The sequence below is a fragment of the Narcine bancroftii genome, chromosome 4 (genome assembly GCF_036971445.1).
Source record: "Narcine bancroftii isolate sNarBan1 chromosome 4, sNarBan1.hap1, whole genome shotgun sequence".
In the NCBI taxonomy this organism is placed as follows: domain Eukaryota; kingdom Metazoa; phylum Chordata; class Chondrichthyes; order Torpediniformes; family Narcinidae; genus Narcine; species Narcine bancroftii.
The window spans coordinates 229,542,120-229,569,739 of NC_091472.1; the positions used below are offsets into that span (position 1 = coordinate 229,542,120).

A 27,620-nucleotide genomic window follows, 5' to 3' on the forward strand; every position below is an offset into this window, starting at 1 on the left:
TGGCTTCCAGCATAATTCCTTTCAAACTTACACAAGGACTTCAGAAAAGTGAACAAAAAACTAGACACTGCAAATGTGAAACTAACATGGATAAAGCTGAACACTCATTGACAAAGGAAACTGAGCTGGCTGTTCGAGTCCAACACCCTTTGTCAGAACTGGAAAAGAATGAAAATAAGCTTGCTTTAAAATGTGGAGTTAAAAGAAGGGTGGAGGGAAGAGGGAACATCTGTGATAGAAGCCACATCAAATTTGTCAGGACAACATTACTTCTAAAAACAGCAACTCGAGACAGAACGATGGTAGATTTGAATTTTGAGTGGTAAAGATGGCGTAAATGCAAGCGGACTTTTTCCACTGAGGTTAGGTCAAACAACAACTCAAAGACATGGGCCAAGGATGAAAGGTAAAACGTTTTTAGGGAGTTTTTGGGGGAACTTCTTCACATGGTTGAGTATGGAACGAGCTACCAGCTGAAGTGCTGTATGAGAGCTCAATTTTGATATTTTAGACAACATTTGGAAAGGTATATGGATGAGAGGCATATGGAAGGTTACCGTCTGGGTGCAGGTCAATAGGACTAGATAGAATAATAGTTCAGCACAGATTCGATGGGCTGAAGGGCCTGCTTCTGGGTTGTTCTATGACAAAGAAAGAAAAAAATACAAAGGTTCAGGAGGAGAGGGGGAAATTGGAGTGGTTGACTGAAATTGTTAATTCAACATGAAAATCCAGAGCAAGATTGAGATGTTGTTTCTCAAGCTTAGGCTGAGCATCAGGTGTAAAATCAAATACATATTATTGTGCATAATTTGCATTCCTAATTATGGGAGCGATGCCCAACCATTTTGCCAAATGTACAACCTCCACCTCCTCAACTCCTATCCTTCTCCAAACCCAGACTCAGCTCCTCCCCCACTTCTCCAATGTGATGATCCATACATGCCTGCCCCTCCACTCAATATGACAATGGCTGATCTAATCTCGTGTTACAGTTCTCCATCATCCCCAATTCCACAATCTTTCAAATATTTACACACCTCCATTTTAAATATATTCAATAATTGAACCTCCACCACCCTCAGCAGCAGAGAATTCCACAGATTCATCGCACCTGAAGAAATTTCAACACTCCTCAGTTTTATATAACAGACCCCTTTTTTGTAGCTATGTCCTCTTGATTGTAACTTTCCCACTGGTGAAAACACTTCAACATTTACCCTGAGAAGCCCTTTATGATCTTTAAAGTGCCCACAATAGTAGCATAGTAGCACACAAAAGTCTGCAGACACCGTGGTTGAGGTAAAAAACACAATGTGGGAGAAACTCAACAGGTCAAATCGTGTCCATTATATAGCAAAGGTAAAGATACATAACCAATGTTTCGGGCTTAAGCCATTCATCAAGGTATGGAAAAATATCAGCATGCGCTTGAACAAAAAGGTAAAAGGGGAAGAGTGGGGAAAGGAGCATGGTCCCAAAGGCAGGAAGCAAAAGGTGGAGAAAGGAGGGAGAACACAGCAGCAAGAGAGGGAGGGAGGGATGACTGAGTGAGTAAAGAGGGAAGGGGGTGAAGAACTAAGGGGAAAGAAGACAGGGGAAGGGAACGGAGGGGGGAAAGGAGAGCAGGTTAGCTGAAACTGGAGAAGTCAATGTTAATGCCATCTGGCTAGAGAGTGCCTAGACAGAAAATCAGGCAACATTCCTCCAATTTATGGGTGGTCTGTCCCCAGTCTCTCTGATGTAGAGAAGGCCTCAAAGGGAGCAAGGGATGCAGTAGGTAACTCCTGTAGATACACAAGTGAAGTGTTGCTTTACTTGAAAGGTCTGTTTGCTGCCCAGCCAGTGGTGAGGGAGGAAGAGTGGGATCAAGTTTGTCACCTTCTGCGGCCACAGGGGAAGGTGCTCGGAGTGTTGGGGGGGGGGGGGGTATGTGCAGAAATGTGTACACGAGGGAGTCACAGAGGGAACTGTCCCTACAGAAGGCAGAGAGGGAGGAGAGGGGAAAGATATGTCTAGTGGTGAGATCCTGTTGTAAGTGCTGGAAATTCCAGAGGATGTGTTGGATGCAGAGGCTGGTGGGGTGGTAGGTAACAATCCAGCTGAACTTTAAAGATACAATTTAAATTTGAAAGCTAGTGAAAGCTTTGATAGAAGCTAATATCACCAGATCGCACACTCCCATCAATTACAAAATCCAAGGAAAGAGAACCCCAATTTAACACATCAGAACTTGCTGTACACTTACCAAAGCCTGGCTCACATTGCCACCAGTGGCCAGAGATTTGAAATGGCTGCTGTTGTAAACCAATTGCACTTCAGCGATGTCCACCATCTCCAGTTCAGCCTGGCTCTGCCGATCCACCACATGCAGCTTCTCTGCACTATCCAGGAGAGCCAGTGTTCGAGAGTTGATCCACTGAAGTGAAAAAGGCAAAGCTGGTGATGAATCGTCCTTTTTCAAATTTGAAAAATGCATCGGCCCACACATTTTGGAAGTACATCCAGCAATCTTTCACACAATCAAATAGGTAAGAAACAAAAGGGGACCAAATTTTACAGCTTTTCTGAATTGTCCAATTATTACAAAAGTTTATTCCCATTCTTCACAGTTCATAAAGTTGCCCTGCCACAGTGTAATTTTGTGCTGAGATACTTCTACTTTTGAAATCATTCCAACCAGAAAGCTTCGGCAAGGAATACAGCAAGAAAAAAAAATATCAGATTCACGACAGTGGTGTGGGAAGGGAAAAATTCAGTGGGTTCATTACATGGTTAATGATTGAATACTTAAGAGTGTGGATGAACAGAGGGACTTTGGGGTCCAAGTCCATGCATCTCTCAAGGTTGCTGCGTAAGTTGATAGGATACATAATAAGGCCTATTGGATGCTGGGCTTCAGTAATAGAGGAATTTAGTTCATGAGTCGGGAGATCATGTTGCAACTTGTAAGGTAAAACATCATGAGATGGGAATGTGTAAGGAGTTACCCTGTACAGGGCTGTAACAAGATGTGAATGCATCCTTGTACTTACAAGATAAGAGAGACATTGATGGATTGAGAGGCAGGAAGCTAGCAGGGAAAGGATAGCAACAGTTTTAGTCATTGGACAAGTAATGATATGATGATGTTCTAAGCACGTATCCAAGGGTATAAAAAATCACCATTTTGCTGATAACGGCAGAATGCATTCTCCGACTAACATGGTTAGTTGCAAGTGTTACAATCCGGTAATAAAGAACAAAGAACCCTGATTTCGACTCAGTCTGGTGTTTGTCTCACTCATTCATGAACAAAGCAGACCTAACAAACTCTACACATCTCTCGTTAGACCACACGGAGAATTGTGTTCAGCTCTCGTCACCACATGATAGGAATGATGTGGAAGCCGTGGAGAGAGTGCAGAGGAGATTTACCAGGATGTTGCCTGGATTAGAAAATAAGTCTTATGAGGCAAGGTTAGCAGAACTGGGACTTTTCTCTTTGAAGCAAAGAATGAGAGGTGAGAGAGAGACATAGATGAAAAAAAAAGGTCTCGAAGTAGGAAGGGATTAGTACATTTTTTGGTTGGGATATATGGGTCAGAACAACATCGAGGACCAAAGGGCCTGTACCGTAATGTTCCATAGAATAGCGGATCTGGGCACAGGCTGAATACAGAAATAATTTTTATTGAAACATACAACAGTGAAACTAGTCACATCAGACATAACACAACTGACACCAGTAACTGCTACACTCTTACAAGCACAGTACAACCCAGTCACATTGGTCTTCATACCACCGATACTTGCAATTGTTTATACAGACTTATCACAACCAAGTGCTACAATACACTACCCGGCATTCCTTGTCTAGCGTGGGCACGGCTCAAATCTAGCTGCAGCTACCACAGTTTACAATGGCCCTGATCCCTCTGTAGTACACACCTTACCAATGACTCCTCCAGCATTATCCACAGTCAGGTTCATCTCAGGGCTGAAGAGCAAAAGAGGAAGACCTACAGCACATGGTGGACTTTATAGTGCAGTAAACTGGAGGGTGATTAAAGGGGCCAATGGACAGATATATACTAATGGATGGGCAGAATCCAACCTTGATTGGCAGATGATGCGACTTCCGACTAGGTTCCAGATGGAGGTCACGTGACCTTCCATGATCAACACTACAAAAACTTTATATATTTTCTGAAAGGACCTACCTGCAACATGCTCAGAATAAAGAAGGCATTCTCAGCTTGTAAGGTTGGGAAATAGGTAGTGTTGTACCGTTGTTCAAGAGGAAAATAGGGATAATCCAGGATATTATTCACCAGTGAGACTCACATTAGAGGAAGGGAAACTACTGGAGAGGATACTTTTGAATAGGATTTATGCATATTTGGTAAGGAAGAGTCAGATTAGGGACAGTCATTTTAAGGACTGATCATATCTTACAAATTTGAGGTTTTTTGTGGAGTAATAAAGATGGTTGATGAGGGTAATGTTGTGGACGTTGTCCATATGGACTTTAGTAAGGCAGTTGAAAAAACCCTTCATGATACCCTGATCCAGAAAGGACAGATGCATGGGATCCATAGTGAATTGGTAGATCGGATTCAGAATTGGCAGGCCCAGAGAAGACCGAGGTAGTGAAGGAAGATATTACTCTGGCTGGAGGCCCATAACCAGTGGTGTTCCATCGGGATCAGTGTTGGAACTCCTGCTGTTTGTGAATGACCAACAAGACAAAGTAGTTGGGTGGGCTAGTAAACTTGCAGATGATATAATGATTGGTGGGGTTCTGGACAGTGTAAAGGGCAATCAAAGAATATAACACAGAGATCAATTATAGATATGGGTAGAGAAATGGCAGATGGAGTTTCATCCAGAGAAGTGCAGGGTGTTGCAATGCACAAAAGTGCTGGAGAAACTCAGCAAGTCACGTGCAATGTGTTGCACTTAGGGAGGTCAAATGTAAAGGGAAAATATACAATTAATCAGCATCGGGAAAGAAATATAGGAATATTAGAGGCTGAGCAACAGCTTCTTCCCACGGGCAGTGAGAATGCTGAATGACTGATGAACTGCTCATACAAACCCCCTGTTGCTTATTTAACAATATTTATTTATTTTTATATATGTACTGCATATGCATTGTTTATCTGTAAAAGAACGTTTCGTCAAGTTGTACGTGCACTATCAGATGATAATAAATTGAACTAATGGCAAGCTATTTGAAAGCACTGATGTGCCAAGAGATCTGAGGCTTCAAGTCCATTGGTCTTTGAAAGTTGCCATGTAAGGTAAAGATGCGTTCAGCAGGCTTGGCTTCATTGGACAGAGCACTGAGTATAAAGTTAAGGAAGTCATATACTCCAATGTAAAACTTTGGTTAGGCTGCACTTGGAATACTGTGTGCAATTCTGGTTGCCCCATTACTGGAAGGATGTGGGGACTTTAGAAAGAGTACAGAAGAGGCCTAGCTGGATGTTTCCTGGTTTAGAGGGTATGAGCTATGGAGGGAGGCTGAACAAACAGATCATTTTCTCTGGAGTGTTGAAAGCTGAGCGGAGACCTTGTACAAATTTATAAAATTATGACTGGTATACAATAGACAGAACTTTTTCTTCCCCAGGATAAAACTGTCACATATGAGAGGACATTCATTAAGGCAAGGGATAGGGAGGGTTTAAAGGAGATGCGAGGGATATGTTCTTTTTTTAAACACCAAACAATAGGTACCTGGAATGAGATTCTGGGGTCGTGGTGGGAACAGATACAATAGTAAGAGGCTTCTGAACAGACATGAATATTCAGGTCCGAGAAGGATATGCATCAGGTGGAAACTGCAGACTTAGTTATATTTAAGCAGATACATGGGCTGAAGTGCCTGTTTCTGTCCTGTGCTGTTCTGTACTGAAAAATTATCGAGATAAGGGGTAAGTATTGGAGAAATGGCTTGGAGGTAGATCAACCATGGAAAGGCCCAGCATGCACAAGGTGCCATGTGGCCTGCAACCTCATGAAGATCTTCGGACAATGATTTCACCCATTTTTCCACTTCAACCATGAAATAATCAACAAGAAAGGCCATCCTGCAGAAATAAAATCCACCATAGTTTCACTTCATTTGTGCTCACATTCCGATCAAAATTTATACATTCTCAATAACGATCTTAGAAAAATTAAGATAGGGAACTTCCCTTCTCCAATATTTATCTTTAATGAAGTGCAAAATCCCACACCCTTCCGAAGGAGAAAAAATAAATCACCCACACCTAATCAAGATGATTCAATCAAGTTTAATTGGTTCTTATCATTGTGAACCTGAGGTTGAATCTAGTTCATCCATGCCCTTCAGCTGAGATAAGTGCTGGGAAGTGGACAGGGAACAAGGAATGACGTTTGAGGTCTGGGTTTCTCTGAAAGGCACAGAACTTTGCCATTTGTTGCTTCCTGTCATGTAGGTACCATTCAGATTTGATTCACGCTTAGTACATACACTGGTACATCATGACTTGGATTGTAATCTCACTGTAGCAGGAACATTAATTGAATAGCACTGTGCAAGCAAACATTGACATACCATGGTGCCAGTTATGTTATGCCTGTGTGTTTTGTGTACAAACAAGCACCAGTAGATAAATAATAATTACATGCAACTGGATAATCAGACCCAAAGAGGTTTCCACATCAAGGCTGGTATCAAAATACTTGTGAGTTCAGCAGAAAATACAGAACTGGGATCGGTTTAATATTCAATAAGGGGGAGAAAAAAAGCAGGGTTCTTAAAGGAGTACCAGTTACCACATATTATCATCATTAATGTTTCATTAGAAATTAGCACATTTAAATGCAATCAAAAATGAAATGCAGTTCTAATTATTGAACCATCTGGCTCCAATGTTCTATGTCAGAATTTGCATTGCTGTGTGTGCTTTGACTCCTAATGAAATGATCAAAGTCACCTTGGAAAAATCTCAAAGAATACCCAAGCAAAGTGACAAAATGCATCTAAAGGTCAGCTGCAACATTCTGGCTAGCTTCAAAGAGGTGATAAATTAAACTTTTTTTAAAAACTGTCTCAGAACAAATTTATTGAGCAAAAAATAAATAGAAATAAATACAGCCTTGCCCATGAAAAGTAATCCAAAATAAAATCAGGTCAGTGTGATTACTAAAATACCATTATTCTTAAAAAGGACTCCAAGTTATAAAATAAAATACTTCAAACACATCCATCTAAAACTGGATGCATGCTGGATATCAGGCATTCTGATCTGAAAGGCAGTCCACCCCACAAGGGCATTGCCAACACATACAAGGGCTTGGAGATGGGGTGAAGGGACAATCAGTGGCCGGAATATAAACCAAGTTACTGCATCAAAATTATGGGTCTGAAGAAGCAAGATTCATTTGAAAACAAATGAAATAATTGCTTAAAAGATTGAGAAGAAAGAGGGGGTTTTCGTGTCAGGTCATGCCCAATTAAGCACATGTAAGAAGAATGGAGGGATTTGACCTTTAGCTTGAATCCATCAACAAACATAGAAGGTGACAAAGAAAAGCAACAAAGATGTATAAATCATGGATCTGGAGCATAGAAAACAACAAGGCAGAAATTGTGCACATAAAATTACTCATAATATAGCAAAAAAGTCCAAAACCATAAACTAAACTAATGCATTTTATATTGTAAAGAGTTTGAAGGCTGACAACTGTGACAAAATATAAACAATTAACATACAAAGAGAGATGCCATCTAGTGGCTTGATATAGAAACACCAAAATTAACACATTCAAAAGCACGAACAACTTGTGTTTTCCCACCTTCATGTCTACATTGAAATTAAGCCACATGAGGAAATATTGAGCAAATATTTCAGCCTTTGAATAAAAAAAGTAGCTTTAAGAGCATCTTAAGGAAAGTGAGGCTTAGGGAGGGTATACTAGAGTCTTAGCAGCTGAAGGATCTGTGAAGTGTAGTCCTGCAAATGTTTCAATCCAATGACATTGAGAGCATCACTGCCATGTAGGACAGTGTTACACCAAGGGAGCCTGAGTTGGAAAAGAAATTACCCAATCAGCTAAAAAAAGTGAGTTGGAATTTTAAAAAATGGTCAAATCAAAAGGTCATTTGACGACTGGATGCTTTCAAACTCAGAAATGCAGTGAGCAATGAGGATAAGATGAGGCAAGGGCAAAGATAGGTGATCTTGATAGACAAATACCTACTGGTGAAACTTAAACAGAATAGAAAGGGAATGCAATTTTAATGGGAATCAGCAACAACAGATTTAAGTTCTTAGATTACACACTGTTTGTGTCATCAATACTGATGCATCATCAGCCCTTACTCTTCTTTCAAATTTCCCATTTATGGATGCATGTTCTCATCTTTGAGAGTGGCCTATTGAAAATGTATTTAGCATCCTTGGCTTTATAAATGAATATAGTTTAAAAGCAAATAACCTCCTAAGCCTTGAAGAAGTACAAGCAAGAAACCATGCTCAAGATTGTGTACCAGACACTGGGAAACATGCAGAAAAGACCTTATAATTTGTTAGAGCATCCTGGCCGGCTGCATCACAGTGTGGTACAGTTTCTGTAGAGAAATGGATCAGAGGTCAATCCACAGGACCAAAAGAGTGGCAGAGGGGGGACAGGAATCTTTGTGCACTCAACCTGGTCTTGTTCAAGGCGAAGCTCTATCCTAGCCTAGGAGCTAGGCTAAGTCCTAGAGAAAATCACAGGTAAAGAGTTTCCACAGGACCCTGTTGGGAAACATCACGAACGTAAGACTTGCAATGAAGCTGTTCAAATTTCAAATCCAATTTGTGTTAATCGCTCTGGAAATGGCCAGGAAGTGCATAGCAGTTACCTGGAAGTCAGACTCTTATCTGGGCATTGAGTGTTGGAATATGAAAATACTGAGCTGTGTTCCCTTGGAGAAAGTTACTAATAAGGAAAAGATATGAAATTTATCTTCAAATCTGGCAACCCTGGCTGCATTATATAGAGGCAAGGTTACAGTGCAGTCCCCTGTGTGCTGGCTGTCCCCCAGTGCCCTTCCTCTCCTGTGGAGTAGACAGGAGGGTCCATTCCAATCAGGCTAAATTGAGATGAATGTAAGAGACCCGGAGGACAGGTGTTGAGCTCCGAAAGACCCTGTGTTTTTCTTTTTTTTTTAAATTTGTTATTTGTCCTCTGTCAGTGGCATCTTGGTTTTTTTTTATTATGTTAAATAAGGGTTTTTGCCTTTTCATGCAAGTTAAGTTTTCTTTATTTAAATGGTTAATGAGTTCCTTTTTGCTATTTTGTGGTTTTTTTTTGGGGGGGCGGGTGTTTAAAACCAGATTCAGTAGACAAAATGCAAATATACTTGATGAATGTGATTGTTATACTGTGAATTATTGGAACTGTCCGAGTTTGAAAAAATCATAAATAAAATATTAGAAAAAGAGTGGCAGAGAGGATCACTGGAGTCCCCCTCCCCCCTCCAAATTGATCAAACCGGATCGTTGTCTGATGATGGCGCGCAAAATCATCGAGGACCCCTTCCACCTTGCACACAGCATCTTTCAGCTGCTCCCGGCAGGAAAGAGATACAGGAGTATCAGAACCAGCACCACCAAGCTGAGAAAGAGCTTCTTCCCAATGGAAGTGAGAATGCTGAATGACAAAAAGAACTGCTCGCACTAACCATCTGAAACTCATTTGTACAAAAGAATAATCATTTATTGGTACATACGAATACTAGTCTGCATTATGTATCAGTTGTGTTTTGTGTCTGTTTGTGTGTCTAAATTTTGCACCAAGGACTGGAGAACGCTGTTTCATTGGGTTGTACTTGTGCAGTCAGATGACAATAAATTTGCCTTGACTAGAAAAGACCAAAAATAGTTCTTGACAAGTGAAATGATTTTTCTAGTCCCCTTCTGCATGCCAATGAAAAGACTAATGGTTTCACAGAACATGGAACGGACTGGGTAATCAACCTAAACAATGTGGACAAGTACAAATCAGATAACGTAGAAAGAATTCATAAAAAGTAATAGGGCTTTTTAAGGTTGCCATTATGAGGACATAAAAATCCATGGAGATCCCACCAAATTTTACACAGATGATAGATTTTCCTTTTCCTTTCAGGGTATATGATTTCTAATATTTTTCCCCAAATATTTGCTTTGGATCAGCAAACAAACCACTGAAGATTTTTTTTTAAAAACTGACATTTGTAGGTTTTTTTTGTTATTAAATTTCCCCTAAAAAACCAATAAAATGCAAGTTCTACATAGCATTGGGTCAACTCAGAATAGCAAGAGTTAATGACAAGTGTACTGCATAGAATAAGAGCATAAAATCAAAACATACTGTTAGGTTGATGAGATCATAGTGCAGGTGTAGCTGATTCTGCTTGCTGACGTGTATCGCTCCTGATTCATCTTTTTTCACCTGCAAGGAATAGAAAGACAGTAATCTCACAAATAACTGCTATAAATGGAGTCTATAAAATAAAATAGATAGATAAAGAGTGTATAAGAGAATATTAAGCAAAAGCATCCATGAATTCAAGCAAACTTAAACATAGCATGCCCTAAGATACCAGAGAAAATGATAGCCACTTTCCAAAAACCGTGTATTGTTAATATATTACATCAGTGTTACAGAATCATGTTATTATTAATCTTTTGTTTATAAATAGATTATTTTTAGTAAAGTTATTTTGTTGGTTCAGCGGGCAAAACACACAGAGAGAACACCATTTTGAGAAACGATGCATCTCCTATGTCCAGCTGTAAACAAGCTTGTATCATTGTTCAATTGAAAGCCTGTTTGCTCAAAGAGGCAGCTTGACTGTACTTCAGAGGATTAAGCAGTTTGATTATTGTTATCCATTGAAACCTAAGACAATGAATGCTTTGCTAAGGAGAAGCACCTGTGTAAATAGAAGACCATTTGCTTGTCCACTCATCCTTCTGAAGAAAATGAAACTTGAGAGCCAGCAGTAATGTTGTGTCATGTGATAGGGACACTCCAAGAAGGCATCTTTAATATTGAACCATTCTTCATCTCAAGTCAGAGATGCAATAACCTTCAATGACAGAGGTACTGTTGTGCATTCTCCCTTTGACAGGGAAGAAATACAGAATCAGTGGCTTCAAAGGAAAGGGCCACTTCGACAGTCTCTTTGTCATGAGAGCGCAGTTCTGCATATTCATTTGTAATGTTCACTTCATTTGACCGTTAACTGGGTTAGTGAAATCATCATGTAAAATACAAATTACAAAACCACCACGCAAGAGAGGGGAATGTGTGAAAAATCATTTGTATGAAAAAACATTTCTGTAAAAGAAACTCTACAAGAATTCATGAGTTTTCTGAAGTCTGACTATTTGATGCCTTGTATACTTCATAATTACTTTTCAACAACAGTTTAAAGACTAAGTTTCAACACAAAAGATTTCTAAGATTTAACTTTAAAATCGGCTTTTCTGAGTCCTGCCTGAGCTGTAATGGTTTGGGATCTGCCCCACACACACACACTTGACCTTTGTGGGGTTAAGTTTAGATTTCTTTTTAAAGTATCTTTATTGAGTTTAATTAAAAAAAATGCACACATACTAATCCAATACATGGGTTGAACTATAAAAGACAGATAATTTGTACTTCTCACATAGTACCTTGATGATACATAGTCTTAATCAGACTTATTTTGTCAAAATATCTCAAAAGAAAAAAAAGGAAAAATCTCATTAATCAAACCGCTCCTTCTAAACAAGGTTATCTTGGATATCTAATATACATAGAAAACAAAAAATGACATTCGGAAACCAGCCAACACTTCTCAGGAACACCCAAACACCCTAATTCCTTAAATTGTGGTAGTAATCCATCTTGTCAAAATTTATCTTTACATCTTTAACATTGTATCTGATTTTTTTCTAAACTTAGCAAGGACATGCCATCCTCTAACCATTGAATATGAGTAGGTGAAGTGCAGTCTTCCCATTTCATCAAAATTGCCCATTAATGAGGTAAAAGCTAAAATTTGCTTCTGAGATGAAGTCAATAATATATCATCCTCTTGAGAAAAAACAAATAAAGCAATTAAAGGGCAAGGTTCTAATTTGAACTTAAAAATTACTGACAAAGATTGAAAAAAATTTCCAAAAATTTTCTAAGCTAGGGCAAGCCCAAAACATATGGATCAATAAAGCCTCAAAAAATTTACACTTATCACTTATTTGATCAATATCAGAATAAAAGCAATACAATTTAACTTTTGAAATATGTACTCTATGCACCACTTTGAATTACAAAAATGTCATTAGAGAAGGATGACTCATTAACCGGATTTAGAAAAGTGTCCCAGTCCTCATCTGGAAGTGAAAAATCCAAGTCATCCTCCCAATCATCCTTGAATAGTGAAGCTATTCTAATCCATCAAGTTACTATAAATAATTGAAATTGAGCCTCTATGAGAAAATTGAATGTCAAAAAATAAATCATTCCTTAAAACCTGTATCTGACAAAGAAGGTAAAAGAAAGGATGATTAGCTATAATAGGACAGTGATGGACTGGCCAGCCTGTATATCTGAACCTGGAACCATGCTGCTGTAGAAACGCACTCAAATTTGCAAAACGGACCCTCTAGTCCAGCCAGTTCAACTACTGCTCACTAATCCAAATTATGCCCACGTTAAATTTCCAGACGGGAGCACGGACAAAGTACCCATAAGAGACCTAGCCCCACCTGGCTCACCCCTTCTGCACGCCCCCACTCAGAGTGATCCTGAGAGGTTGGACGCTCCACCCTAGCCTGTGACCCCAAGTAAGCATTCAGATGGCCATGCTGAGGCCCCACTGCCTCTCACTGGTGATTCTGGAGTGGGTCCAGAAGTCCTGCCGTCTCACACTATATACCAGAGAACTATAGCAACACCGCCAGTTCCCAAGGTTGTCAGTCCTGCAAAACCACCACCTGCTCCAATAAGGAGGTCTTCTCCCATTCGAAAACAACCCAAAAGGCTCCACTATTCATAAACATCTCATTATATTCTGATTGCGCTGATAGTTGCTAGCCTTGTTTTAGTTATGTCAGTAAATTCTCAATGCCATTTATTTGACTGTTTATGTTATGCGTACTTGCTCACTTGAATATTACTCTAGAAGTTGTTCTTTTAATTTTAACCCAAATGTGATGAATCTGTGTTATGCTGTCAGTCTTTCGCTGTGCTTAGTCTGCTTTACTGACATTGGACGTGTACCACTAAAGAATCACAGTGCGGCTTTCGCGCAAACAGAGGAACTACTGACTTGGTCTTTGCCCTCAGACAGCTCCAAGAAAAGTGCATAGAACAAAACAAAGGACTCTACATCACCTTTGTTGACCTCACCAAAGCCTTCGACACCATGAGTAGGAAAGGGCTTTGGCAAATACTAGAGCGCCTCGGATGTCCCCCAAAGTTCCTCAACATGGTTATCCAACTGCACGAAAACCAACAAGGTCGGGTCAGATACAGCAATGAGCTCTCTGAACCCTTCTCCATTAACAATGGCGTGAAGCAAGGCTGCGTTCTCGCACCAACCCTCTTTTCAATCTTCTTCAGCATGATGCTGAAACAAGCCATGAAAGACCTCAACAATGAAGACACTGTTTACATCCAGTACCGCACGGATGGCAGTCTCTTCAATCTGAGGCGCCTGCAAGCTCACACCAAGACACAAGAGCAACTTGTCCGTGAACTACTCTCTGCAGACGATGCCGCTTTAGTTGCCCATTCAGAGCCAGCTCTTCAGCGCTTGACGTCCTGTTTTGCGGAAACTGCCAAAATGTTTGGCCTGGAAGTCAGCCTGAAGAAAACTGAGGTCCTCCATCAACCAGCTCCCTACCATGACTACCAGCCCCCCCACGTCTCCATCAGGCACACAAAACTCAAAACGGTCAACCAGTTTACCTATCTCGGCTGCACCATTTCATCAGATGTAAGGATCGACAACGAGATAGACAACAGACTCGCCAAGGCAAATAGCGCCTTTGGAAGACTACACAAAAGAGTCTGGAAAAACAACCAACTGAAAAACCTCACAAAGATTAGCGTATACAGAGCCGTTGTCATACCCACACTCCTGTTCGGCTCCGAATCATGGGTCCTTTACCGGCATCACCTACAGCTCCTAGAACGCTTCCACCAGCGTTGTCTCCGCTCCATCCTTAACATTCGTTGGAGTGACTTTATCTCTAACATCGAAGTACTCGAGATGGCAGAGGCCGACAGCATCAAATCCATGCTGCTGAAGATCAAACTGCGCTGGGTAGGTCACATCTCCAGAATGGAGGACCATCGCCTTCCCAAGATCGTGTTATATGGTGAGCTCTCCATTGGCCACCGAGACAGAGGTGCACCAAAGAAGAGGTACAAGGACTGCCTAAAGAAATCTCTTGGTGCCTGCCACATTGACCACCGCCAGTGGGCTGATATCGCCTCAAACCGTGCATCTTGGCGCCTCACAGTTCAGCAGGCAGCAACCTCCTTTGAAGAAGACCACAGAGCCCACCTCACTGTCAAAAGACAAAGGAGGAAAAACCCAACACCCACCCTCAACCCACCAATTTTCCCTTGCAACCACTGCAACCATGTCTGCCTGTCCTGCATCGGACTTGTCAGCCACAAACAAGCCTGCAGCTGACGTGGACTTTACCCCCTCCATAAATCTTCGTCCGCAAAGCCAAGCCAAAGAAAGAAAGAAAGACACTCCCCTTGGCTATAACTGTGTATGTACTCATTATCTTTCATTATTGTAATACTTAGTTTCTAATAATAAAAGTCATGATTCCTGGCTAACTACACAGCCTTCAATTTCTTCATTAACTGGCATTTTTGTGAATGTAGAGTTTATTTGTGTGTGCGTGTGTCGAGTTTACATGTTCTCCCTTCAGGTGCTCCAGTTTCCTTCCACATCCCAAAGATAGGTGGAATAGTTGGCTAATTGGCCACTGTAAATTAGTCTTAGTGCTAGGGTTAGGGTGAGTGGTAGAATTAGGGATGAGCTGATTAAAAATGTAGGGAGCAAAATAATGGGACGAATGTAGGTGTCTCATGGATTAAGTAGGCTGAGGGGCGTACTTTACTGCTGTGTCTCATTTTCTCCGAGACTCAAACTGCTGAACTTGATGAAAACAATTCCATTTTCTTTTCCATCATATAACTCTTGTCCAAGATACTACTCTAGTGAATTAATTAATAATGGATGCATAGCAAACAAAACTGGTACAAATGTTATAAAAGGGAATCGACTACCGAGGACTGGCAGATGCACAATGGAATGTTACTTATGTTATTTTTTTTTAATGTATTACATTCATGAAAACCCAAGGTTCCTCATGTTTTAGAGAGAAACAAAAGCTCATGTACTTTCTCTTACAGACCAGAAGAGTAGAACAAATTCAACAAGGTCAATGCCCAACAGTACAGTATTCTCCAAGATTAGTCAATTCTGAACCATTATCACTTCATTGAGATGTGTTTCTACTTACTCCCCATGGGTTTCCTCAAGGTACCCCAGTTTCCTCACAAGACGGTATGGGTTGGAAAGTCACAAGGGTGGATTTGGCCGGCATTGACTTGAAGGCCAAAAGAGTCTGTCAGGATGCTGCTTCTCCAAATTAAATTAAATTATTTCAGGAGCTAATTTAATGTTCCCAACAGGGAACATTAAATTAAATGTTTAAATTTAGACATGCAGCACAGTAACAGGCCATTTCGGCCCATGAGTCTGTGCCACCCAATTTACACCCAATTAACATACAATTTGAAGGGTGGGAGGAAACTGAAGCTCGCAGGCAAAACCCACACAGACACAGGAAGAACGTACAAATTCCTGACAAACAGCGTTCGATTTGAACCCAGGTTACTGGAGCTGCAATAGCGTTGCGCTAACCGCTATAGTAACCATGCCGCCCATCTACTTCCTTGACAAATTGAACATTGATAAATGTTTTGTAGAGAACAAGATTTCAATGCTACATTCCCCAAACTTAAATTAATATATTGGTAAACTTACCAGAAGGAAATGAACAGCATTTCCTCTGCAAAAGGCCAGCATAGGCATTACAGTACTCAGCACTGCAACAAATTGCCAAGATAAAAGTGGAACACTTGATGGATTTGTCTGGAGTAATCAGAAATAAACATCATTAAAAATTGCTGACTTTAATTTGGTGATACAATTGGTCATGATGAGGCACATGTTTCATTCTTCAATGCTGCATTCACTGTATGATGGTCCAGGTACACAATCTTTTATCCGGAACCCTTGGGGGACAGTGTGTTCCGATTTTCAAATTTTTCCATATTTCGGAAAGCCAGAATTAAGCCCACCTGAATTGTGCTGCCTTATCCACCCCCAACCTCTTCCAGTGACCCTGCCATCTCCCCCCACCCCATCCCCCTCAGCCACCTGACTCGCACTGCCAGTCTCCGCCCCTCGGCCGTCTGACTCGTGCTGCCGGTCTCCCCCCATCAGCCGCCCGACTCGCGCTGCCAGTCTCCCCCCCCACCTCGCCCGCCCGACTCGCGCTGCCGCCTCTCTCCCCACTTGCCAGATTTCAGATGTCCGGATAAAGGATCCTGCACCTGTATTGCAAAGATTACACAGACAAACTGTGTAGTTTCTGAGATATGCACTGTAAATGAGGTACACATTTCCAGCATCATGACCGAAAGCCACAAGGAGAGGGTTTGCATCAATTCCCCCAATTCTTGACCACATACACTGCACAGAAGAATACAGTGAATAGAAGTGTAATACAACCTTCAGTGTGATACCAAAATTAAGAAAATAAACATCTAAAGATGGTCATTATCAATGTTAGATATGAAGGTTAAGGCAGAACAGGAGTCCTATTTCTCAGAATTGTTGTTGGAAGAGGAAATCACAAAATAAACTTACTTTTCCATATGGAAACGTCAACCAGACTTTCAATGAGGGCTTCAAACCAATGACCAAGACCTGGAAAACAAACCGTCAGAATCAAAATTTATTTATCATGAATATAGGTCAAGAAATTCATTGTTCTGTGGCAGCGTTATTGATTCAGAAATTGCTAAAATAAATTATATTTCTATAAATATACATAAAATAAATAAATTAGTGCAAAAGAAGAGAAAAAGTGAGGTAATGTCTTTCTCTCATTGTCCATTCAGAAATCTGATGGTGGAGGGGAAGAAGTTGTTTATTACCAATGGGTGTCTTCAGGCTCCTGGACCTCCTTCCTGGCGGTAGCAGTGAGAAGAGGGCATGGCCTGGGTGGTGAGGGTCTATTTCAAGAGACACTGCCTCTTAAAGACATCCTTAATACAGTGAGGGCTGATGTCCAGGACAGCACTGGCTGAGTTCACAACATTCTGTAGCCTTTTTCTTCCCTGTCATTGGCATCTCCACATGAGAGAGTGAAGCTCTGCATAGTAGAGCTTGTAGAAATTTGCAAGTCTTTAGTGGCATACCAAATCTCCTCCAACTTCTCACAAAATATAGCCGCTAGCGATCATATTTCATGACTGCTTCGACATGAAGGCCCAAGACTAGATCTTCAGATATGGACACCCAAGAGTTTAAAGTTGCTGACCCTATCCACCTCAGATCCCCCGATGACAATGGATTGTACATCTATAGTTTTCCCTTCCTAAAGTCTATAATCAGTTTTTTGGTCTTGTTGACATTGAGTGAGAAATTGGTGTTCAGCCAAGTTTTCAATCTCTTCTTTTGGCCTGCTCATCACCCTCTTTTAAACAGTTGACAACTGCAGTATCATCAACAAATGTTATTATGGTGTTGCTGTCCTTAGCAATCCAGTCATAGACATACTGCGAATGGAGCAGGAGGCTAAGGGCGCATTCCTGTGGTGCTTCCGTTCTGATGCAGGTTGTGGAGATGTTTTTGCAAGTCTGAATTAATGGGGTCTAGGGACGATGAAATCCAGGATCCAATTGCATAATTGATGCCCAGGTCTTGGAGTTGACTGATTAGCTTTGAGGAGATGATGGTACTGAATGCCAAGCTGTAATAAATAAAGAGGATCCTGATGTATGCATTGTTGCTATCCAGATGTTCCAGGGAGCCAATGAGATAGCATCTGTCATAGACCTGTTGCTACAGTAGCCAAATTGGAAAGGATCCATGTCACTGTTCAGGCAAGAGCTTATATGCTTCAACACTAGCCTCTCAAAGTACTTCGTCACTATAGAAGTGAGCGCCACTGGTCGATGGTCGTTTAAGCAAGTTAACACATTCTTCACTGGCATTGGTATAATTAAAGCCACTTTAAAACAGGTGGGCACCACATCCTGTCAGAGTGAGATGCTGAAGCTATCTGTAAATACTTTGGCCAGTTAGTTGGCATAGGTTTTCAGTACCTGGCAAGGGTGTTCCATCGAGAAAGATGCTTTGCTTGGATTCACTCTCCTGAAGGCAGCCCGCACGTAATCCTTGGATACTGAGAGGAGATATGGGGTGCGCAATGGTCTTTCTTTGTTCTGGCAGTCAAATTAGGCATAGGGGCAGTGAGCTCAACTGGAAGTGAAGCTTTGCTGTTCCCTACATTACAGGATTGTGCTTTATAGGATATTTTAAACCCTGCCACAGCTGTCAAGTATTGCTTGTTAATTCCATACTAGACCAGAATCTTCAATTCACCCAGGAGATACCTTTCTGTAGGTCATACTACACCTTTTGTAGTGTTCTTGATCTCCAGACTTAAAAGCCTCTGATCTGGGTCTCAAAAGGCTCCAGATTTCATTGTTAATTCAGATTTCATTGTTAATCCAGCTTCCAATTGGGGTCAAGCCTGACGGCGTACCTGACAGGGTACTGAAAATCTGTGCCAACCAATCAGCCGGAATGTTCATGGACATCTTCAACCTCTTGTTGTGGCAGTCAAGGTTCCCACCAGTTCAAAAGGGCATCAATCATCCCAGTGCCTAGTGGCACTAACTTCTACTGTGATGAAATACTTTGAGAGGTGGTTATGGCCAGAATTAACATGTACCAAAATAAAGAGCTAGACTCATTGCAATTCACCAATTGTCACAATTGCTCCACAGCAGATGCAGAATCACTGGCTCTCCATTCAGCTCTGGATCAACTTGAAAATAGCAATTCATACATACAGCTACTCTTCATAGACTACACCTTGGCCTTCAATACCATTATTCCCTCAGTGCTGGTCAAGAAGCTACAAACTCTAGGCCTTTGCACCCCACTCTGCAACTGGATCCTTGATTTCCTCATTGGAAGACCATAGTCAGTACGAATTGGAAACAATGTCTCCCCCTCACTGATCATCAACATAAGTACACACCAAGGGATGCATGTTTAGGCCACTGCTCTACTCGCTATACATGACTGAGTGGCCAGGCATAATTCCAATGCAATCTACAAATTTACCAATGACACCACATTTGTTGGCAGAATCACAAAAGGCAACAAGGAAGTTTACAGGAAGGAGACAGACCTGCTTGATGAATAGTGTAACGACAACAACCTTGCACTCAATGTCAGCAAAACCAAGAAGATGATTATGGACCAGGAGGAAGTCAGGGGAACATGACCCAGTCCTCATCGAGGGCTCAGTAGTGGAGAGGATCAATAGGAACATAGGAAGTAGGAACAGGAGTAGGCCAAAAATGGCCCATCGAGCCTGCTCCGCCATTCAATACAATCATGGCTGATCTAATATATGACCTCACTCCACCTACCTGCCTTCTCCCCATATCCCCTAATTCCTCTATCGTGTAAAAATTTATCTAACCGAATTTTAAATATGTTTAATGAGGCAGCCTCAACCACTTCCCTGGTTAGAGAATTCCAAACATTCACTACTCTCTGGGAAAAACTATTTTTCCTCATCTCTGTCCTAAATCTACTCCCCCGAATCTTGAGACTGTGTCCTCTCGTTTTAGTTTCCCCGGCCAGCTCAAAAAACCTTCCTACATCTATCCTATCCATACCCTTCATAATCCTTTATGTTTCTATAAGATTCTTCTGAACTCATTCTTCTGAACTCGAGTGAATACAATCCTAGACTATTTAATCTTTCATCATAAGTCAATCCATTCATCCCAGGGATCAACCTAGTTAACCTCCTCTGGACCATCTCCAAAGCCAGTATATCCTTCCTCAAATATGGAGACCAGAATTGGACACAGTACTCTAGGTGCGGTCTCACCAGTATCTTATACAGTTGCAACATTACCTCCCTACTCTTGAATTCAATTCCTCATGCGATGAAGGCCAACATTCCATTTGCCTTCTTAATAACCTGCTGCACCTGCAACCTAACTTTTTGCGATTCATGCACAAGCACTCCCAAAGTCCCTCTGCACTACAGCATGCTGTAGTTTTTCACCCTTTAAATAATATTCAGCTCTTTTATTTTTCTTGCCAAAGTGGATAACTTCACACTTATTAACATTGTATTCCATCTGCCAGACCTTTGCCCACTCATCCAGCTTAAATATATCCCTCTGCAGACTCTCCACATCCTCATTACAACTTGCTCTTCCACTCAATTTAGTGTCATCCGCAAACTTGGCTACACCACATTTTGTCCCCTCCTCCAAGTCATCAATGTAAACGATGAACAGTTGTGGGCCTAACACTGACCCCTGCGGTACCCCACTTACCACTCTCTGCCAACCTGAAAAACTCCCACTTATCCCGACTCTCTGCCTCCTGTCAGACAACCAATTTTCAATCCAGGCCAATATACTTCCCCAGACTCCACCTTCCTGTAACTTACTAATAAGTTTCTTGTGCGGCACCTTATCAAACGCTTTCTTGAAATCCAAATATACAACATCAACCTGTTCCCCTCTATCCACCGCACCCATTATATCCTCAAAGAATCCTAACAAGTTTGTCAAATAAGATCTTCCCTTTCTAAAACCATGCTGCGTCTGTCTGATTGAACCCTTACATTCCAAAAGTTTCACTATTTCATCTTTAATGACGGCTTCAAGCATTTTTCCAACTACAGACGTCAAGCTAATTGGCCGATAATTTCCAGTCTTCTGCCTACATCCCTTCTTAAAAAGTGGCGTGACATTTGCTGTCTTCCAGTCTGCCGGGACCTGCCCAGAATCCAAGGAATTTTGGTATATGACCACCAATGCATCAACTATAACTTCTGCCATTTCCTTCAGAACCCTTGGACGCATATCATCAGGACCAGGTGATTTGTCTGGCTTTAGTCCCATTAGTTTCTCCATCACTACTTCCTTTGTAACAACTATTTTATCAAGGCCCTCCCCAACATTCGCATCCTTAACTCCGCACTTGGGCATGCTGGACGTGTCTTCCACCGTGAAGACTGACACAAAATATTTGTTTAATGCCTCGGCCATTTCCTCATTTTTTGCTACCAGTTTTCCTTTCTCATCCTCCAAGGGTCCTATGTTAACTCTGGCCACCCTCTTCCGTTTTAAATATTTATAAAATTTTTTGCTTTCTGTTTTTATATTTTGTGCCAATTTACTTTCATAATTCTTTTTCCCATTTCTTATTACCTGCTTTGTAACCCCTTGTTGTCTCTTAAAGTGTTCCCAATCTTCCAGTTTCCCACTGCTCTTTGCAGCTTTGTACACCTACGCCTTCAATTTTATACTCTCCTTTATTTCCTTTGTTAACCACAGTTGATTTTTCCCTCTCTTGCTGCCCTTTCTCCTGACCGGAATATATTTTTGTTGAGCATTACAAAATATTTCTTTGAAAATCTTCCACTTTTCCTCAACTGTTTCATCAATTAGCCTGTGCTCCCAGTCCACTCTGCCCACTTCCTCCCTCATCCTATGGTAGTCACCCCTGTTTAAGCATAATATATTAGTTTTAGATCTAACTATTTCCCCTTCCATCTGAATGAGAAATTCAATCATACTATGATCGCTATTTCCCAAATGGTCTCTGACTATTACATCATTTACTCTACCTATCTAATTGCACAACACTAGATCCAGGAGAGCATGTTCTCTTGTGGGTTCCTTAACATGCTGCTCAAGAAAGCTATCACAGATGCATTCTATGAAGTCCTCTTCCAGACTCCCATGACCAACTTGATTTTCCCAATCTATGTGGAAGTTAAAGTCTCCCATGACTACTGCCGTATCATTATTACATGCCTCACTTATCTCTCTATTTATTTCCTGTGCCACTAAACTATTGTTATTTGGTGGGCGATAGATAACACCCACCAATAATTTTTTCCCTTTGTTATTCTTTATCTCTACCCAAATGGACTCAACATTATGCTCTTTAGATCTTATATCATTCCTCACTACTGCCTGGAGCTCATCTTTGATTAAGAGTGCAACTCCACCTCCCTTACCATCCTGTCTATCTCTTTGCACCACCTGATACCCTTGAAAGTTTAATTCCCATTTTGGGTCACCTTGTAGCCATGTTTCCGTGATGGTTACCAAATCATAGGCATGGGTACTGATTTGCGCCTCAAGTTCACTAACCTTATTTCTAATACCGCAGGCATTCAGATAAAGTGCCCTTATGCTCTTTGTCATTTTAATATCTAGTGACTTCTGTAACCTTTTCTTTTGATTTTCTGTCCACTATTTTTCTTTGTAATTTTCTTAAGACTATCATTGACCTGAAAACTCACTGCACCATCTGATTTTTTACTTTCTCCTCCCAACATTACTTTTCCTATTTTACTTTTCCTGGCCATTTCTTTATCTTCCCTACCCTTTTCCCTATCACTCTGGTTCCCATACCCCTGCCAAATTAGTTTAAACCTTGCCCCACTGCTGTACCAAACATACTTCAAACATACTTCAAGAACTTCAAATTCCTGGGTCTTTACATCTCTGAGGATCTGTCCTGGAACCTCCACATTGATGCATTCACAAAGGCAGCTCATCAGTGGCTATACTTTGTGAGGTGTCTGAGGCAATTCATCATGTCACCAAAGACTCTTGTAAACCTCTACAGCTGTACTGTGGAGGGCATTCTGGCTGGTTGCATCACTGCCTAGTATGGAGGTGCCAACTCTCTGGACAAGAACAAACGCCAGAGGGTTGTTAACTCGGCCTGTGACATCACAAGCACCAGACTTCACTCCATCAAAGACATCGAAATGAGGTGGTGTCTTAAAAAAGCAGCCTCTATCCTTAAAGACATCCACCACCAAGGCCACATCCTCTTCACTCTGCTACCTTTGGGGAAAAGGTACAGGAGCCTAAGGATGAGCACAAGGACAGCTTCTTCCTCCCTGCCATCAGATTCCTGAATAATCAATGAACCCAAGACACAGCCTTACTTTTCGTGAACTTCATAGTAATGTAATGAGATGGTTATAATACATATGCTTGCACTATGATGCTGTATAACATTGAATTTTATGGCTTCTTCGCCCTTCCACAGCTGTTTTAATAAAGTCTGTAACAGCCCTGGTGTAATCATTCAGTCCTTGAGTAAGTTCTTGAACACAGCCCAATCACTGACTTGAGGCAGTCCTGTAAGCATTGCTCGGCCTTCCGCGAGTACCTCCTGACCGTCTTGATCACTGGATCCATGTTTTTTAGGCTCTGCCTGTATGGAGGTAGCAGGAGCACTGCAAAGTGATCCAATCTAGCAAAATGGAGTATCAGGATAGAACGATCACCATTCCTTATCGCAGTGTACAGTGATCAGGTATGCTGGAACCTCTTGTACAACAGGTTATGTGCTGTTGATAATTAACCATATAACCATATAATTCGGTTGGATTTTCCTCAGGCAGCCCTGTTTAATGTCATCGACCATGATTTTTAGTACGTCGGGATGGGCCGTTTCGTTTGGAAACATCATGCAGTTCTGTGAGTGCCTGTTTGCAATCAGCATCAGAATATAAACTCTGGTGAGAATTATTGACAAGAAATTTCGAGGTAAATAGAAAAGTCTTCATTTTGGGTGGCACAGTGAGGTAACAGTTCGCACCTCACAAGAATATTCTTTAACAATATTTTTGCTGATATAAAGTGAGTCTGGTCTTCTTCCAAAGACCATACTCAATCTATATCAGCAGAAATAACATCGATTTTACCTTTACTTGCTCTTCAATCAACATACTGGGGGCCACAGACAAAGAACAGAATTTGCGCTTGTATTTTTTTCCTCAGGATTCCCAGACTCTTCAGAAACAGTCCCCTTTTCTCCAAAGCACCTTCCACGTGACACCAAGCCTAATACAAATGTGAGAAGTCTGACCACTGGAAAAAAAAACTCGTGGTGAGGCAGTACAGAGCCTGATCCTGAATAAAGGGAGCTCTGTGTCTTATTTTGGGGGGTATGAAGTTGTTTGAAAACCTGCAAATGAACAATGTCAATGTTTATTCTCAATCTCAAATCACAAAAGTCTTTACATCCAATTGAGCACCTTTTGAATTGCAACAAATATACACTTGTTAGTACAAGTAAGCAATATGATAACAATTAAAATAGTGTGCTCTTCAGAACTGTTCACTGAACTATGATACAACTATAAATGATATTTCAATCCAGTGAATCTCTTGAAACTTTTTCTACAACAGTTAATTTTACAAATCCATAATTCCTTTCAGTGCTTGATTTTTTGCAAGACTAACAAGAAAGCTGTGGTTTGTAAGGGAAGTTACGAAAGGATACAGCAGTGTAATGATCAGTTGGAAATGTGGCAGATGGAGTTTGGTCTAGGCAAGGCTGAGGTGCCCATGTTGGGAGTTAAATATAAGAGGAAAATATATAGTAAATGGCAGGACGCTTAGGAGCATTGATGGACAGAGAGATATCAGGGTCCACAGTTCCTTGAAAATGGAAAAACAACCATAAGGTGATAACGAACATACGTGGCATGCATGCCTTCATCCCTTCTAAAATGCAGGAAGTCACGTCGTAACTATCAAAGAGATAGCAAGGGACAAAATTGATCCTCTTCAAGATCAAGGTGGTCACCTTTAAATGGAGCCCAAATAAATTGGGTAGATGGTAAAGTGAGTTTTGTATCTCCATTTACTCAGGAGATCTGATACAGAATCTAGAGAAGTGAGACAAACAAGCAGTGAGGTCTTGGAACCTATATAGATGGAAGAGGAGGAGGTGTTTACTGTTTTGAGGAAAACACGGTGGATAAATGCCTACCGAGCCATCCCACGCCCACACTTTGGCAGGTCTAATCACCTGACTACACTTCTACTCCCAGCACACAAGCAGAGACCAAGGACTAAATTACCTGCAGAGGCTAAAACTAGAACGCTTCCACTAGCGTTGTCTCCGCTCCATCCTCAACATTCATTGGAGCGACTTCATCTCCAACATCAAAGTACTCGAGATGGCAGAGGCCGACAGCATCAAATCCATGTTGCTGAAGATCAAACTGCGCTGGGTAGGTCACGTCTCCAGAATGGAGGACCATCGCCTTCCCAAGGTCGTGTTATATGGCGAGCTCTCCACTGGCCACCGAGACAGAGGTGCACCAAAGAAGAGGTACAAGGACTGCCTAAAGAAAGCTCTTGGTGCCTGCCACATTGTCCACCGCCAGTGGGCTGATATCGCCTCAAACCGTGCATCTTGGCGCCTCACAGTTCGGCGGGCAGCAACCTCCTTTGAAGAAGGCCACAGAGCCCACCTCACTGTCAAAAGACAAAGGAGGAAAAACCCAACACCCAACCCCAACCAACCAATTTCCCCTTGCAACCGCTGCAACCGTGTCTGCCTGTCCCGCATCGGACTTGTCAGCCACAAACGAGCCTCAGCTGACGTGGACTTTACCCTTCCATAAATCTTCGTCCGCGAAGCCAAGCCAAAGAAAAGAAGAAAGGAGAAATTTTTACGGTGCTGCTTGTTTAGAATTTTTAACCAATTCTGTGAAGATCATAGAGTATTTGTGTTTTTGAGAACGTGAGGGGCAGGGGTCAGTCAGTTTGTTGCTATGGATCAAGCAAGAAGTTTTGTTTGAAGGTCGGTCAGGACATGTTTTGATAATGTATGTTGAACTGAAGCTCAAGCTACGGTATTTCAAATGTCTCAAACTATCTTAACTATTTCAAGTTATCAATGTTTCTACAACTGAAGAAATTGTATACTATCAAAAGTGAAATGCAGCGGAGTTTGAAATTGTATTGACATAAATAAACAACATTAAACTGAACCTATTGCTGGATTATGTTGTGGAACAGAGAACAAAATGAGTGTCAATAATCTAAGTTAAACATACTGAGATTCAGAAGAGAAAAGGTCTCTACAGTACCAATGGTGAAGCAGGCACCGGACAGAACTGCTTTGAAACAGTGGACTGGACCATATTCAAGGACTCATCTTTTTTTTTAAACTTTATTTATTCGTTCAAAAAACAAATAATATATGACATATACAGCAATTAAACATGAATATGAATGTTTTTTTTAATAGAAATAGAAAAAAAAGAAAAGAACCCCCCCCCAACCAACTCTCCTAAGGAGAGCCATAAAAAGAAAAAAGAAAGAATATTAAAAAAAGTTAAATATACATCTAAAAATCTAATCAATATAAATTGAAATGTAAATATTCTGAGTATAACAGCCACTTATTAATAAAAAATATATAATTATCATGTGAAACATACATAATTTTTTCCATTATTAAACAATATTTCATCTCATTATGCCATCTATTAATATCAATCATATTAGCAATATATTTTTGCACTACAGATAAAGCTAAGTATACAAAAGCAAGCTGCAACTTATCTAATCCCAAGCCTTTCAGAGGTTGAAAACTACCCAATAAAGATACTGTTGGATCTAAAATTATTTTAATCTTATACAGGTATTCTAAAAACGATTGAATTTTCTTTCAAAAAGATTGTATATGTATACATAACCAAACAGCATGAAAAAAAATTCCAACCATATCACCACATCTAAAACACAAATCTGATTCATTAAAACCATATTTTTTTAATTTTTCAGGTGTCAAATATAATTGATGTAAAAAATTGTAATTAATTATTGCATAATGTGTATTTATCAATCTAGTTACACTATCATAACAAATATCTAACCAATCCTCTTCAGAAAAAGTAAAACCAATATCCACTTCCCATTTAATTTTAGATCTATGACAACCCTTTATATCCATACTATCCTGTAATATTTGATACATAAATGAAATATAACCCTTCTCTGGTACCTTCGTAAGAGAAGTCTCAAATTTAGTCATTTTAGGCAAAATCATATCTCTACCAAACATTTTACCAAAGATCGAATTTGATAATAAAGAAATAAAGAATTCTTATCAATACCAAAATCTTCCCTCATCTGATTAAAAGTTAAAAACTTACCCTCTTTAAAACAATCTCCCAAACTTTTCACACCTTTAAATCTCCAATACAATAAACTTTGATTATGTATTTAAAAAGAAATAAGTTGATTATTATACAACGGAGTCAAAGCCAATAATTTAACCCTAGAACCTATAATTTTATTTTTCTTTATCCATAACTTCATTAAATGTTTTAGTATAGGCAGATTATATTGTTGTAACAAATTCATATTCCACCTAAACAAAAATTGATGTATTTCAAATTCTGAAATACTTGCCATCTCAATTTTAGTCCAACTAGGAGGCCGTA

At 40.6% G+C, this 27,620-nt stretch overlaps 1 protein-coding gene across 6 annotated transcripts in view; it reads right to left on the reverse strand.

The window, feature by feature from the left end:
* vps8 (VPS8 subunit of CORVET complex) overlaps positions 1 to 27,620 on the reverse strand; it is a 681,049-nt gene that overhangs the window by 576,787 nt on the left and 76,642 nt on the right. For all 6 annotated transcript variants that reach the window (XM_069934259.1, XM_069934258.1, XM_069934264.1 and 3 more), the window contains 4 exons: positions 16,940 to 16,999; positions 16,052 to 16,159; positions 10,357 to 10,437; positions 2,249 to 2,419 (listed from right to left, as the gene is read on the reverse strand). In XM_069934259.1, the coding sequence (XP_069790360.1) occupies positions 2,249 to 2,419; positions 10,357 to 10,437; positions 16,052 to 16,159; positions 16,940 to 16,999 (420 nt within the window). The remainder of the gene's footprint in view (positions 1 to 2,248; positions 2,420 to 10,356; positions 10,438 to 16,051; positions 16,160 to 16,939; positions 17,000 to 27,620) is intronic.